The following is a 14,841-nucleotide window of genomic DNA, read 5'->3' on the forward strand; positions in this document are numbered from 1 at the left end:
AAAATATACACAGCTTAATACAAAACCTTTTTTAAAACCCGCTTTGTGACACCTTCTGTCTTGTAACAGAAAGTCCCTTTGATTATTAGAAAGTGAGAAATAATTCTGTGCAAGTGTTTTGGTGACTGCTGCCCCGTTTTGTCATTTCCTGAATTTCTGTCTATTCAAGTCACACTTGTTTGAAATTACAAAGTAGTTACAAAATGTGGCATGGGGGGATACAATTTTTTTTTTTTAAATATCAAAGAACATGTGAAACTATTGACTAATTCAGTGGAGCACATCTTTATTAAGTGGAGTCAGGAATTCTCTCAGTAAGATTCTAGGTGCTGCAGTTAGCTGCTTAGGGCAGGGAGAAATTAATACTCTATTTTGTTTGTCCAGCTTGATCTCTGATGAGGTCTTAATTTATGACCAGAGCTCTTGGATGTTGTGGTCATGTAAATATATAAGCAACTTTTGGGATTCATCTCTTCTAATGTAAATGCATATGACCTAGTTAACTTAGGTTCCCTTCTTGAAGAAAAAAATGGGACCTGATCCACCTTCAGTATGTTCCTTCAGTTGATCTAATTAATTACATCCTAACAGTGGTTATTTAGGTTCTTTTCTCGTTGGTAGAGAACGTGGTGACAAGGCCAGATGTCAGTGTCCACAAAGATGCTAGTGTTGAGATGACCCCAAACTAAATGACTTACCCTTTTAGAATGTCCAAAATAGCATAGTACCAGTTCTAAATTTGAATGTGCTTTAAAATAAGAGAAACTCTGATTTGGGAATGGGTGCTGCAGAGTTGTTATTTAATCCCAGCAACAAGGTGGAAAATTTACAGCCTGGTTGGTAGTTGAGTACGAAATACACATTGCTCCACCAAGATGCATAACAAACCCAATGCAAGGCATGGGGACAAAGCAAAGGTAGGGCTCGGAGTGCCTGGTTCTGAACCCGAATTGCCAGTCGGGTTGATAGTGCAGCTTTCAGTGTTGTGGTTTTGATGAAGTAACTGAACATCGGCACTCCATGTAATCCAGAAAAAGTGACTTCAAGGTTTATTAATGTAAGAAAAGAATGGTACCAAGGTTTTCATGCTTTGGATTTTAATTGCTAACAGCACTATTTGGATGTGTGTTTTAATTGTTACCAGTTCCAAATGAATCGGTAACAAGCTTTGTTGTCAACGCTCAGTCCGCATTAGTGATTTTATTTTTGTCCATACTTAGAGCAGTGCCGCTTAATGGTGTAAAGATAACATTGATGCTTGTTATGAATAGCCCACAGTTGTTACTCATTAGCAAAACATGCTAATCACATACTCAAAAGGTGAAGTAATCGTTCATTACACTTCTGTGTTTTCATTGAATGGAATGCTTCTGTGAATGACTGTGCTGAATGTACTTCCCAGCTTTTTCCAAACAGATATATCCGAGCTCCCAGAGTTTTTTGTAATTAGATTCTGCAGAGGGCTGGTTGAGTTACTTGGCAGTCCAGCCGTCCTCATCTTTTCATATGAAGTTGAAAGGCAGCTGCACATCACTTCAATATTACTGTAGTGTGACTGGTTACTTCAGTTACCACAGAGAGATTGTTGGATTGTCTGTGATGAGCGGAATAGTCTGTCAAATAACCTGAGAATGTGGCTCTGCACACAGAAAGTTTGGGAGCACTGATCACTCTCTAGCCAGTTTGTTACAGCTTCCTAGGCACTGAATATGGACTCATCATGTCAAATTACTGCACTGTGCTTGAGACTGCAGACAGAACTGAAGTCATGTTTAAAAATGACAAGTAACTAATTAACAAGAGGGAGAGAATGTTTACTTCAGGGGTACAGCATCTAGATGTGGTACAACAGTCTAGGTGACGGTACTAGACTGTAACCCAGCTCTGACCACCACAGCTGTTTCTTGGGAAAGTGGTGGTGGCCAGTTAAAGGTTTGAGCATCTGCCATAAGGTGATGCTTGAAAAGAATCCAGTTCTTGCTTGGTTTTGAACATGGCCATTACTGGCATACTTAACCTTTTGTGGTTAAACTTCCTGTGCTAGCAGGTCATTTCTGTGGATGTGTGACTGTACTAACTCTTGCCTTCTTTTGTCTTAGTCACATTGATCAAACAACAACATGGCAAGATCCGAGGAAGGCCATGCTTTCCCAGTTGAACGTTACAGCTCCCACGAGTCCTTCTGTGCAGCAGAACATAATGAACTCAGCATCAGGTAAGCAAAAATGGTATTTATGAAAAAGATAATAGAAAGGAAGATACCACTAGCTATTTTTAATTGAATCCAAAACTCAAAAATGTCCTCTAGTTACCTTGGATTTAAACTTTAAATTTGTTGATGCATAATGCGTTATGCCAAGAGGCTGATACTTGAGGTAAGAAAATTTGTCTAGTATTTATGATGTCAATGGAAAGTATCCTATGGTTGTTTGGTTTGTTGAGTTTTTTGGTGGCATTTGGTTAGGGTTTTTTTTTCAGATGAATGATGCAAGCATTTGAAGACCCACTATTTTTATGTCTCATTTCTTCTGACTGAAATGTTAAATTGATGAAGACTAGAATTTATTAAGTCAGTGTTAAATTACATTAAAACTATTGTGCTTCTGCAGTATTATTCTCTTTCCCTTTGCTCACTTACTAGGCTCAGTGTATTCCCATTCTTTTCATACCAACACCACTTTTTTTTTTTTTCCCTCTAAATGAATAAAGCTGGAAATTTTGGGTTCCTCTCGTTTTCGTATCATCTCCAAAATCCTGTATCCTAATGATTAATCCTGTATCAGAGGAAGTCTAATATCTTTTCCTGGGAAAAAGACATCGTTTTCAGCTAGTCTGGGGGTGTGTTACTAGACAGAAGTAAAGTGTGCTTGTTCTTGCTATAGAATCTGCTGTATGTTTTCAGAGCTCTCTTGTCCCATTGGTGCAGAGGGCAAGCAGATAAATTAGGTACCATGCTAGTTTGGCCACTGCACTCTTCCCTATGCTTTGTCACCTTCTGTCTGTCACTGAGGCTTGTGTTTTATCTTCTCACAGTCTGATTGTATTTTGTGTATGTCTGCTGTTCCTGTATTTCACAAAGGTTATTCTCTGGTGCTGCTTTTTATTGTCCATTTAGACGGCTTTGTTTCATGCTGCAATTCATATGCTGCAGACAATACCAAAAGATAACAGGCATGACCAAACTGTGCTGTTCACAACTGAGATTAGAGGGGAAGCTGATCAAACTTTTTGCTGGCTAGGCCAGGAGGTTGGATTATCCTGAAACAACTTAGTTCAAGTTCAGGAAGTCATGGTTCAGAGCAATTAAGGTCTCAGGCTCTGATATGAAAATATAAAATCTGTGATAATTTTTTCTGTAAATATATCCCAGGAAACCTGCAACAATAGAGATGACATGTTTTTGTTTGGGGCGCTTCTGAAGAACAGGGAATAGGAGAAACAATTCCATTGGTCTGTCTTGCCTTTTGGCTTATCTTATTTGTGCTAAAACTAGATGCTTGTTGCTTAAATATTGACATAAATTTTGCGTTTTAAGATAACTCCTTAAACATTCTGTTATACAAAGAACAGGAAAAAATACTAACAGTAGCGTAGGATTCATTCTGTGTACTTGGAAAGAAATTAAGGCTTCTTAGAAGAATAAGTTGTTTGATTGTACATGGTAAAAATCTGAAAGAGAATCTAGCAATCAATGCATGAGGATTATTTTTAAAAGAAAAATTAAGAATTTACATGTAACCGACTGATGTAAGTGTGTGAACATTCATCCTGCATGGATATTGTTGCTCATGCAGGAGTTCATCGTTTACTTGGGTTGTCGTGTGACTTGAGAAAGCACTTCAATAGAATTTCTCTGAAAGTTTATTTTGAATTTTGCAGGTGATACTATATTGAATATTACCTGAAAATCTCGCAGAGTTTCCCCCTTCCAGTGCTCTGAGTTTGATAAAGTGCCAAAAAAAATTCAGAAGTTCTGTCTACATGGAGTTAGTGTTTATGTGGTGGTGGGTTTTTTTGTAAGCTTAAATCAGTTGAGGCAGTGTGACTTGGAACTGGCTCTTTGGATGCACCTGCTTATTCTTAACTTACTTGCATTTAACAAAAGTCTGGTTTCAATTAAATGTTACTGAACCTGTATTTATTGGATATGATTCTGGTTTTGATATATGATTAGGCAAATCGTTGTGTGCTAACTTTAAATTATCACTGTATGTTTGTTTTTACTGAAGTGTTTTCTGTCTGGTTCTGTTACTGCTGAGTGCATGTAACTTACACTTCCTTGGTGGCCTCATAAAGAATGAGAGAAATGGAAAAAACAAGTAACTGTGTACCACTTCAGCACAGTGGAACTTAAATCTGAGTGCTGACGTCATAAATACAAGGCTGCTTAATGTTCTAATTTGGATATTCATCTTCAAGAACTGGGAAATAATGTTGGGACCTTTAAGACCGAAGTTTCCTGTTATGAAATACTGCTGGCAATGAAACATGCCCTTGTGCTTTGAGAGCCTGTCATGAAAGATACTGGGAAAAACCAAGCGTAAGTACTGTGACTGCTGGAGGTCACTGACTTGCAAAAAAATGTTTGAAATGCCACAGGGAGAATGTTTTCCTTTCCTTTATGTATGGTTCATCCTTGTACAGCACTCGGTAATTGTAGCCCTTAATCAGAAATTACTGTCCAAGTTTTGGTATATTTAATTACAGACTGACATAGGAGCTTATGAGTAAAGTTGCTGTGGTAAAATGTAAGAGAGAAGACTTTCAGGAGCTGTCTTGAAAGCCATTGGAAACTTCCTGTAGCCTGAATTCAGAACAGGAAAACAAACCAAAGAGGGAGGGAGAACAGAAAGCTGATGTCTGCATACTGAAGACAAACCTGTTGTGTTTTCTACACAAATAGGATACGTTGAGCTCAGGGGAAAAGGGAAGAAAGCAAAACTAGGTGGAGTGGTAAGGCTTGAAGGCAAGTCAGAAGATGGAGGGGGGGAGATGTAGTTTAGTGTGAGGTTGAGTTTTTTAGGTTGTTTTTATTAAGAAATCCGACCTCTTGAGGCAACTAAAACTGGATGAGAATCCAGGTCTTTTACTACAAGTTCTGTTTCTTTAAGGAAGTTAGGCACCTGAACCAGCTTCATCTGTTCCTGATGTAATTTTGTGAATGAACTGTTTTATGAGCGTTAATAAAAACACATCCTTTACAGGAGGGCATTGGTATGTGAAAAGTGAGGATTCCTCCCTACACCTTAACTACGTCATGTCCCGTCCTGTCCGTGTGTGTGTGTGTGTCCTGTTTGGGGTCTTTGGGAGGATTTTGTCTTTTTTTGGGGGGGAGGTGGTGGTGGGGGAGTGTTCCTTAGTCTTGCTGAACATTGCTCTTCTAGATGGCATTTGTTGTCAGTCACCACACCTGGATGTGTTTGAAAAACGGGTAGATCAGAAGCTTGGGGATATGGTTTAGCATAGGACAGGAACGGTTGGACTCGATCTTAAAGGTCTTTTCCAACCTTGTGATTCTGTGATTAATCTATGTGAAATAAGGTTGCATCTTCACATCATCAGCGGAAAGAAAACAAGCCTGTTACTTCTAAATATGCAACATGTATATAAAAGTTAATCTTGACCCTTGTGATTTGTTTGTGTTTCTAACCGTTTTCCACCTAAAGGTGTTACAGGAAAATGATGCTGTTCTGTCATGGTTTTAAAAAAGAAAAATAGTAATAACATTCTTTTGAGGAACCTGTCCTGTTCATTTCTTATTGAGTTAAACTTCTGAGTTTGAAAGCAGTCAATGCCTGTTTCTTATACAATTCCAGTTGATGGAACAGAGATGGGATGGTAATTGTATTTATGCACTTCCATTCTTCAGATACTTCTATTTCCTGAATCATGGTTGACAGCACTGCTTACTATAGCCTCATCTCCTTGCCCATAGACATCAGATAATGAGCTTTGAAGCAGGTTACCTGTTTTTGTCCTCTTTTGTCTTCCATCATACATTAGAGTTTTGAATTAGGCTTCCAGGTGAAAGTTTGTAAAACTGGTGTAATTCCATTGCCTCTTAGGGGCAGATTGTAGTGTCATGTTAAAGCTTGGTAGGAAAATAGACACTCAGATTGTAACTCTTGAGGCTTTTTTCCCCCTTTCAGGGGCAGGAGATAAGGAGGAATGTGCTAATAACTAATATAACTAATAACTAAAACAGTTTCTAGCTCTGCTCTTGCTCACTTGAGTTGCAGATTTCTATATAACCACAAATTCTGCTTTGTGTACAGTCAATGCTACATACATGTTGTGAAATTCTAAGTTTCTAAGCATCTGCTTAAGAGTGATGTTTATTTCAGAATAAAGGTGGGCTTTAGTTAAATTTTATAGACTTTGATATAATTTTATCTGTGATGGTAGAGAAAAATTTCAGCTTTCACAAAGATTAGGAAAGCTCTTCAAGATGAGTGTTTGTATTAGGTGAAGGTGATTCCTGCTGTTGAATGTAGGTGTTGCAGTTCCTACGTGGTCCATTTTTAATATCTAGATACAAATGGCCACTAGTACACATTAACCTCATGATAAGATACAGCTTTATTTACAATTCTGTATCAGGAACTATAGGGATTTACGAGATTTACTTTGTAGCCCAGCATACCTTGAATCTATACTACAGCTTTGCTTCTGTTACTCTTTCTGTTGCATTCTAACTGAGCTTTGCTTTGCATTTAAGACTCAGCATTTCATTGCAAAAATGGTGTATTGCAAAAGTAAAAACTCACAAAAAATGGAGATGTGCACCAGAGATGTACATGCTAATTACAAGTATTTATGTTAAGTTACAGCAGTATAGAAATATTTAGTTACAGAGGTTTGCCTTATCAGTTGTTCTGTAAGGATGGCGTACTTTTGGAAATTGAAATCTAATTTTGGGATAACCTTGTCTTTAAAAGTGTCACAGTGAACGGAGAGGTCCATAGAAGGGTTGTGTCTCCATTTCACAGAATTGTAAGCTCATGGTTGTGATGGTATTCAATTGACCTAGAAGGCAACACAGAACTAGTAGGAGACCATGCCACAGGGTTATCATTGGTGCTAAATGTTTACAAAGGTGCAAGGAGAGACTGGAGAAGTACTGGATGGGTAGATCAGAATCTGGCTCAAGAAATCACCTGAGGTAGTTGGAGGCCAAGTGACTGTTCATAGTCATTATACCTTTTGGGTATCTACGTGTATTCAGCGCTTCATTGTAGAGTCTGACAGTGACAAAATGGGCTGACTTCAGCAGTAGGGTCTGTCCATCACTCCAGGACTAAATGAACTTTTGGGTAGACACAGCATGGCTGGTTTTGTAAAACACAGGCTGCAGTCACTGTGGATGTTTTAGGGAGGTCTGAAGAGCAGCAATTTAGAGCTTATATAAATTAAGTCACTTAAAAATGTAAGCTAATGCTGGGAATCCTGTTCCTATTGAGCCTTTTGGGGGAAAAGGTACATGTAATTGCACAGGAATTTTTGTAGATGCTTGTGAGTGAATGTCTGCTGTTCTTCAGCATGGTATTGCATTTTCCCTCCATTACTTGCCTCTAATGTAGAGTTTGTCAGACGGTTACAGACTCTGACTTGACAGTCTTCTGGCTTCACAGCTGTTCACAAACCAAAGAACTACTAATCAATTTTTTAACTACCATTTCAACATGTACAGATGACAGCAGAAATACAAGAGCAGTTTACTGGCCAAGGAAGAAAGCAGCATCATAATTCATTGCAAAGTTTCTAGAGAGAAAAATTCTGTTTCTGCAGCCATTGATGGCACTTAGCAAGGCAGATTCTCTACTGTGGCAGCAGGGTGAGCAGATAGATCATTCCTGTCCTCTCCACAGCTGTGCATTTTATTTAGAAAGAGAGCTCTGCCCAGGTTTGTCTTTAGAAAGCGAGTACTCATCAGATCACTGAATCTAATAAGCAGTATTCTTCCACCAGGTAGGTGGACTGATCAGCTCCTGGCATCCTCCTTCAAAGGCATTTTGTTCTTATTTACTACAAAGGAACATGCTGGACCAGTATACGCTTTACTCGGTGTTCAGCAGGACTGACACACCCAGGCTAGTTTTGTTTTTCCTAGAGCCAGCTGGGATTTTTGGCTTTGCTGTTCAAAAGATAATTTCTTGCTGAGTTTCTTCTCCAAGGGATGTGTGGCTTAGAAGGACAGGGAGGAGAATGGTAGTGAGGAAGTCAGCCCACATAGCTAGGGTGTTGGCTTAGCAGTCAAGGAGCGTTTTTGGTTCTCCATTGTCTTCTATGCTTGGATGATGTGGGGCCTGTCACTGTGCTCCCATGGCCCAGTTTTATAAAGCAGCATCTTGCTGATTAGCTGGCTAATCTTTGGGTAGAGGTACAAAGTACAGGGTTCTTTGCACTTGAGTTTCGATTCTGCATCACACTCCTGTTACACTCTGAATATGTTTGGATTTATGAATGCTTTGCAGTATTGTCACTCTGTTGCCTGTTCTGTACCCTCTGATAAAAGCTGAGGTATTTGTGTTACTTATATGCAGCATTTAAAGCTTGTGAGTATTAAGGGTGGGAAGCAAATGTCCAATTTTCCTCACTGGAAAACCTGTAGCTCTAATGGTGGAGTAGTGAGGTTGCTAGAGAAAGGCATAGTTTTCTGAACCAAAGGAAAAGAGTTTAAATTAGAAATGCAGTTTGCAGGGAATCTTCAAAGACCACAGTAAGAAATTCTTCTTCTGGTTATGCTTTGAGATATTACTGGAATGCAATCGAATTATTATTTTACTCTTTGACTTTTCTCCAAGAACATCTTTGGAGAGTAAGCAAATAAACGTGTCCTTCCCCCTGCCTCCAGCTCTAGACAATGAATTCTTCAACAGGAGCATGACTTGAGGACAAAATGACATGCAGAGAGCTAATGTACTTTGAACATGAAGATAGTAGCTACTTCAGGTATTTATCAGATATGCACACAAATTTTTGTGCATTTATCTGTTTCTTACCTTGTAGAGAATGGTCTGTTAGTCCAAGTCTAGCAGCCAGGTGGCTTTTGCTGGTTATTGCTGTATTCCACTAAGGAAGCGTGGAAGGAGAGGTTGAAATACAATGGCTTCCAGCAGGCAGATCTTTTTCTAATTTCTTTTAAGTTCTTACTATTTGTAGTCAATCTTTTGTTATATCATTTTAGGATTATACTTAAATCTAAAGAAATGCAGGCAAAATCTTCCTGTATGCAATTGAGATACTTCTTTAAAGCCTGTGCCTGTGAGTGTACTCAGAAGCGTACATGGGTGAAGCGCTGCCCGATAAGCCCACGTGAATGGAACTTTCAGCTTTCAGCCTGAGCAAAATGCAGATCCGCGTACGTGGTTGTACAGAGATGGGAATGACTGATGGGATGAGAATGGTTAATGAACTGTGTAGGTGGCTTTCTTGAAAGCTGTGGTTTGGAACATGAGGAAAATACACCTGGAAACTCTCTGTTCAGACTGGAGCTCCGGACTCCAGAACACCATCCCCGACCTCCCTTTTCTGTGTCACTGCCTGTGCCTTCCCGCTCGTAGAGGCGTAGCGCTGCTGTTCGTAGCACTGTGTCGCTGTGCCTGCTCCTGGTGTCCCCCTGCCTTTGCTTTTTCATTGCCTGTTTGCGTCCTGTTCTTCAGGTTTGTGTTTTTGCTTGCTTAAGCCTTAATGCTCTCACAGAAGGTTATTGTATGTGTTAAAGGGAAAATGAGTTTTTGTCACTTTTTTAATTGTTTGTGAAAGATAGAGGAATATTTCAGGTTCTTGTCGGTGTTACCTTGCTGCTGCTGGGCCTTAGTTACTAGCTGAACTTTCCCATTGAAAGTAGAACATCTCTGTGCTTACTCTTTTTCTGGTGCTCAAGCTGGTTTCATTCTGGCAGGCTTGACTTATTGCTGGTTTTGGACTATAGTGCTATTGCAAAAGGAAGCGTTAAAAGCTAATGAAAAGATGCAAACAAGTTATAAAATTAAACTCCAAATCCTAAATCAAAATAATAGAAGTGCTTTCTGTTCCTTGATTTCCCACCCACCACTTCTTTGCCCTTATCCCAGAAATGTTAGACATGAGCTTGAAACTCTTCTGTTTCATGTACTGTTATATATGTAAAATGTTTGCATTTTTTTTAGATCAATTTTAGCTGGAGCAAACAAGAGCCCGCCATCAACTCCTTCCTTCTATATTGCAGGCCCACTCCCCGATGGATGGGAACAAGCTATGACCCAGGATGGAGAAATTTACTACATAAACCATAAGAACAAGACCACATCTTGGCTAGACCCAAGGCTTGACCCACGCTTTGGTAAAAGTTCATCTCACTTCAGAATTTTTGATTCGCTTCAGTTCACTCAGCTTTAACATTGCAGGCATATTTTGAAACCTTTTTGTAGTACAATTAAAATATCTTTTCATTTGAATTATAGAGACCTTATTTAAATCCTTTTTTTTTAACATACATATAAATATTAGCATATATACTGTAGAAGTGTATGTCACCAAAGGTTCTAACACACGGGGTTGGGATTTTGCCATATGGTCTATAGAGTTCCCAGAATTGGTGGCATGTGGAAATTACCCAGAGACAGTTTGGGCCAAGCTCACTCTTCCCTTCAAAACTGCAGAACTTTACCACAAAAGAATCTTTTTAATTCCCAAACAAATATTTACTTTCCTTTGCTCTGTCCTGAAGAGGGCATTGTCAAATAACAATTTATGCCGTTTAAGTACACTTGAAACACATACCAGCTCATAATTCCAGCTTGTCACAGTGATGATCATGACAAAACTTTCTGGTTTATACAATATGGCAATCACATACAATATTAACAGACTATAAACTAGTTTCCTAGATTGTCCAAGTGATGGTTCTGATGTATTTAAGGTGGTATCACAACTTTTAGTCTTTGTATGACCTATGTGCGTAAGCTTTATTAGCTGTATTAATTTGCCCTTGATTTGTTTTCTCAATAACTTAATATTTTCAACTTCTCTGGATTTTAGTCATTTTTCCAGAGCCATTGGAAAAAGAAAGGAAAAAAAAAAGAGATGATTGTGGTTTTCAGGCTTTAGTTTTGGACTCTGTGCAGCTAAATGAAAACAGTGTGCAGATCACTGCGTAGGTCAGGCTGAGGGGATACAAAGCCTTTGAAGCTTTACAGGGGTTGACCTAACAACAACTGTGGGCCCCTTTTGGGAGAGGCATTAACTCCATGAATGCCATATAAACACAGGGCTGCAAAACTCAACAGTCCTGGCTCTGTTTTTCTGAAAGGGCTGTTAGAAATTTCAGCGTTTCTGTTTTGCAGGCTTGAACGCTTCCTTTAAAACAGGGGTTTGCTCCTATGGAGAACACCAGGTTGTGACACCTTGTTTATAAATTGCTCACCAGTTTGTAGACAGGTTGAACCACTGTGCAACTTGAGCCCGAAGGGTGGGGTGGATATTGAAGGGTGTCAGCTTTGGCTAATGTCCCTGCTGGCTTTAACACCGGCTGGGGTTGCAGGCCTGTTTGCCTGTTGCGAGAGGACTGTGTAGGTAATTTGCAACTTCACAATTACTTAATATGTGAATAAGGCTGAAAAGGAAGCAGGCATTTTGAAAATCAGTGCTGCCTTTTGCAGTTAAAAGAGGCAGATCAGTTATACTCACTTAAGTTATCTTGCGGGGTGTGTATTTTGCTTTCCTTTGTATTACTTTATAGTTTCCAGTGATGAGGTGGAATTGAAAAGGAGTGTGGAAAAGGCTTCCACTGACAGAGGTTGTGAGCGAGGTGAATCTTCTTTCTCAGAGCTGTGTTATACTCCTGTAAAAAGCACGGTCTGACTGTAAGGGCAAAAACTACTTGTCTTGTGCACACTGAAATTCCATCAGATGTTAGGACTCTGCAGTTAAAGTGAAAGACGTTAGAAACGTCCAAAAGGCTGCATAAGGGTTTCTTGCTGCATAGCTTCCCTTTTTGGGCCCACTGCGTATGTGTATCCCAGACAGGCTTGAGTACATGCCAAGGCTCTTTATTTTGTGGTCGGACTTTTAATCTGTTCCAGACCTTTTCAGTCAAAGAGCTCAAGTGTAACTGAAAGGGGCAGGAAAGGGGGGGGAGCATGTGGGCTCTTCTCATCTAGAGTGATGGCAAATAGAGACAAGCTGCTAGCTGCTGTTGAGCTTGGAGGGGTTTTTCTTGAAATCTTAGGTTGTACACGTTGTATTGTGGTTTATGTTTTTATCATTTGAGCCAAGAAAATACAAAATCTTATTCCTGTTGCTTTCTTGTAACTTCCTTAAGTCACTCCACTAAAGAAGGAAAAAAAAGTAATAAAATCTGTTTGACAGCGCTAACTCGCTGAGCCTTGCATTTATTTATCATGTGGAGATCCTCAACAAATATGTGCTGTGACCCTAAATAGCATGTGAATGACTCAGAAGTTTACCTTTCTGTGCTTAATATAGGTCAAAAATCCTGTTGGGTTTTTTTCCCTCTGATGATTACCATACTCTTTTCTTTCTCTGCTTTCAAATATAAGGGCTTGGCTTTCACTCAGTTTTGACTGCTAACACTTTCAGAAGCAATTCTAGGTGAATTCATGTGTGTAAAGTTGAAGCTTTTGATTATTGCACTGACACTAATGTTGATTGAAAATGGAGAAGAAATCAATTTCTTCCTTGATACTGCCACTTCCACCAGTCTGAAGAACCACTGAGAACAATAAAGCTGTTGCATGCTATGTGGAAACATACTCTTCTGTTCCAGCATTCAGAAACAGAACATTTGTAGAGTCTTCTGAATTCCCAGCTTCCAGGGAGACAGCCCTTATAGTTCTGTATGTTCCTCATCAGATGGAAGCTTTGCATTCATCTTTATTTTCTCTAGTAAGTGTGGTGCATATAACCTCTTTTAAGTAGCACCAGGGATTTTCCATTAATATGGCGAGAAAAGAGAGAAAATGAAGGGTCAGTTAGAAGTTGTTTTAGGCAGACACAACTACTGACTTGCTAAGGGGAATTTGCTCATTGCATTCATGCTGTTAAAGAGGAAATAAAAAGACACATTTCATATGGATTTTTTCCAGACTTTTAAGACTAATGCATAAGATAAGAGTCCCTGTCAGATTACCCAGCTGTGGAATAGGCTAGGTCTAAAACTTGAGTGCTCTAAATGGAAGATAAGAACTTTGTTCCACACCTCAGATCCAGCATCTTTGAAGTGGGCTTGAGGTCTTCAGCTACACCACTTAAACAGCAACGAAGTCTTCTTGTGGCTCAGATGTTGATCCTCCAAGTCTGCATATTTGCCTTTAAAACACTTTTGCATTAGGAGAATTCACAAACTTGAAAATCTAGGGAAGAACTAAGTATGAAAGGATGATCTTCTTATGCCAAGTACAAACAGTCATAAAAGATGACATGGGATCAAAGGAATGGGGAGGAGAGAGAAGGGGGTCCTAAGGCCTGTGTCAGCAGGATATTTTGTGTAGTGGAGCATCTGCTACAAACATGCTGTCCTACCATCTCAGTGCCCTTGTGGGCCTTGTAGTAAGAGGCTTCAGATTATTTTATTCTTCAGAAGGTTACTTCTTCAAGGGTCTGGCAGGTTGAGCTTCTGTTTTGGACTGTTTTGTCTTCTAGCTTCTGTTATTGTCCATTGATTGTTCTTCACAGATGCTGCTGTTTTTTCTTAAGCCTTTCAGATAAGTTAAAACATTTTCTTGATGGTCAGAGAGCCTCTGGGTAAGGAAGCAGATCAGCTGTACATTCTGAGTTGCTGGAGTTGGTGAAGTAGAAGAACATCTGTTTTTTCTATAAAATTAAATTTCCTAGAACCCGTTGAAGTTTGGAATCATTCAACTTCATTGTTAAAAGTTTCCAAGAATAGGCTTTTGTATCAAATAACATTCAAGGGATTTTAACTGTTACAGCATCACAGAATCAGTTAACTTGGAAGGGACCTTTAAAGGCCATCTAGTCCAACCCCCCTGCAGTAACCACGGACATCTTCACTAGATCAGGTCGCTCAGAGCCACCTCAAGCCTGACCTTGAATATCTTCAGAGATGGGGCCTCCCTACTTCTCTGGGCAATCTGTTCCAGTGATCCACCATCCTCATATTGAAGAACAACTTTCTAATACCCAATCTAAATCTCCCCTTTTCTAGTTTAAAACCATTACCCCTTGTCCTATTGCTGCATGCCCTCATGAGCAGTTCTTACCCAGCTTTCTTATAGGCACCTTTCAGGTACTAGAAGGCTGCTATAAGGTCCCCCACAATGCCTTTGCTTCTCCAGGCTAAACAGGCCCAACTCACTCAGCCAAGTATCTCAGCTGTTACTTAAGTTTACAGATGACAGGACATGTTTTTAAAATGCAACTTAAATGTCCTCTAAGGCAAATTACTTTCATTCATTAAATTTGATGATGGGTTGGCGAACTTGAACTACCATAAGCTGGTGGTTTTCTGTGTCTCTGCTGGATTAAGGTAAATCTTGTATTTAAACAATAGTACTCCCTTAAAGTAGTCAGACAAGCAGGAATTGGAGTAAAACAAAACAGTTTCAGTTTTCTTGTTATTTTATTCCAGACTTCAGATTTATAGGTTTGTTACTGGTGATCATACCAGTGTTGCACACACACAGACTTTTTCCTTCTGTTCTTTCCAGTGTTGGAACTGCCATATGGGGTATGAAGCAAAAGATGTGACCTCAGATTGAAATTACTGCCACAGTTTTCTTTTAATCACTACCACTCAGAGATAATGTTTCTTGAAGTTCTGTATGAATTTCAGGTGAGGGGGAAAGCAAGGCCCCTCAGTATATCAGTATTTAATAC

At 39.4% G+C, this 14,841-nt stretch overlaps 1 protein-coding gene across 4 annotated transcripts in view; it reads left to right on the forward strand.

Annotated features, from left to right (window-relative positions):
* The window catches only part of YAP1 (Yes1 associated transcriptional regulator), a gene marked incomplete at its 5' end in the record, with an annotated part of 88,990 nt that overhangs the window by 47,012 nt on the left and 27,137 nt on the right, over positions 1 to 14,841 (forward strand). For 3 of the 4 annotated variants that reach the window (XM_084274827.1, XM_084274828.1, XM_084274829.1), the window contains 2 exons: positions 2,100 to 2,215; positions 10,211 to 10,324. In XM_084274827.1, coding sequence (XP_084130953.1) covers positions 2,100 to 2,215; positions 10,211 to 10,324 — 230 coding nt within the window. The remainder of the gene's footprint in view (positions 1 to 2,099; positions 2,216 to 10,210; positions 10,325 to 14,841) is intronic. The other variant, XM_084274830.1, reaches the window with a different exon arrangement.

Source organism: Gallinula chloropus, assembly GCF_964237585.1.
Source record: "Gallinula chloropus genome assembly, chromosome: 1".
In the NCBI taxonomy this organism is placed as follows: domain Eukaryota; kingdom Metazoa; phylum Chordata; class Aves; order Gruiformes; family Rallidae; genus Gallinula; species Gallinula chloropus.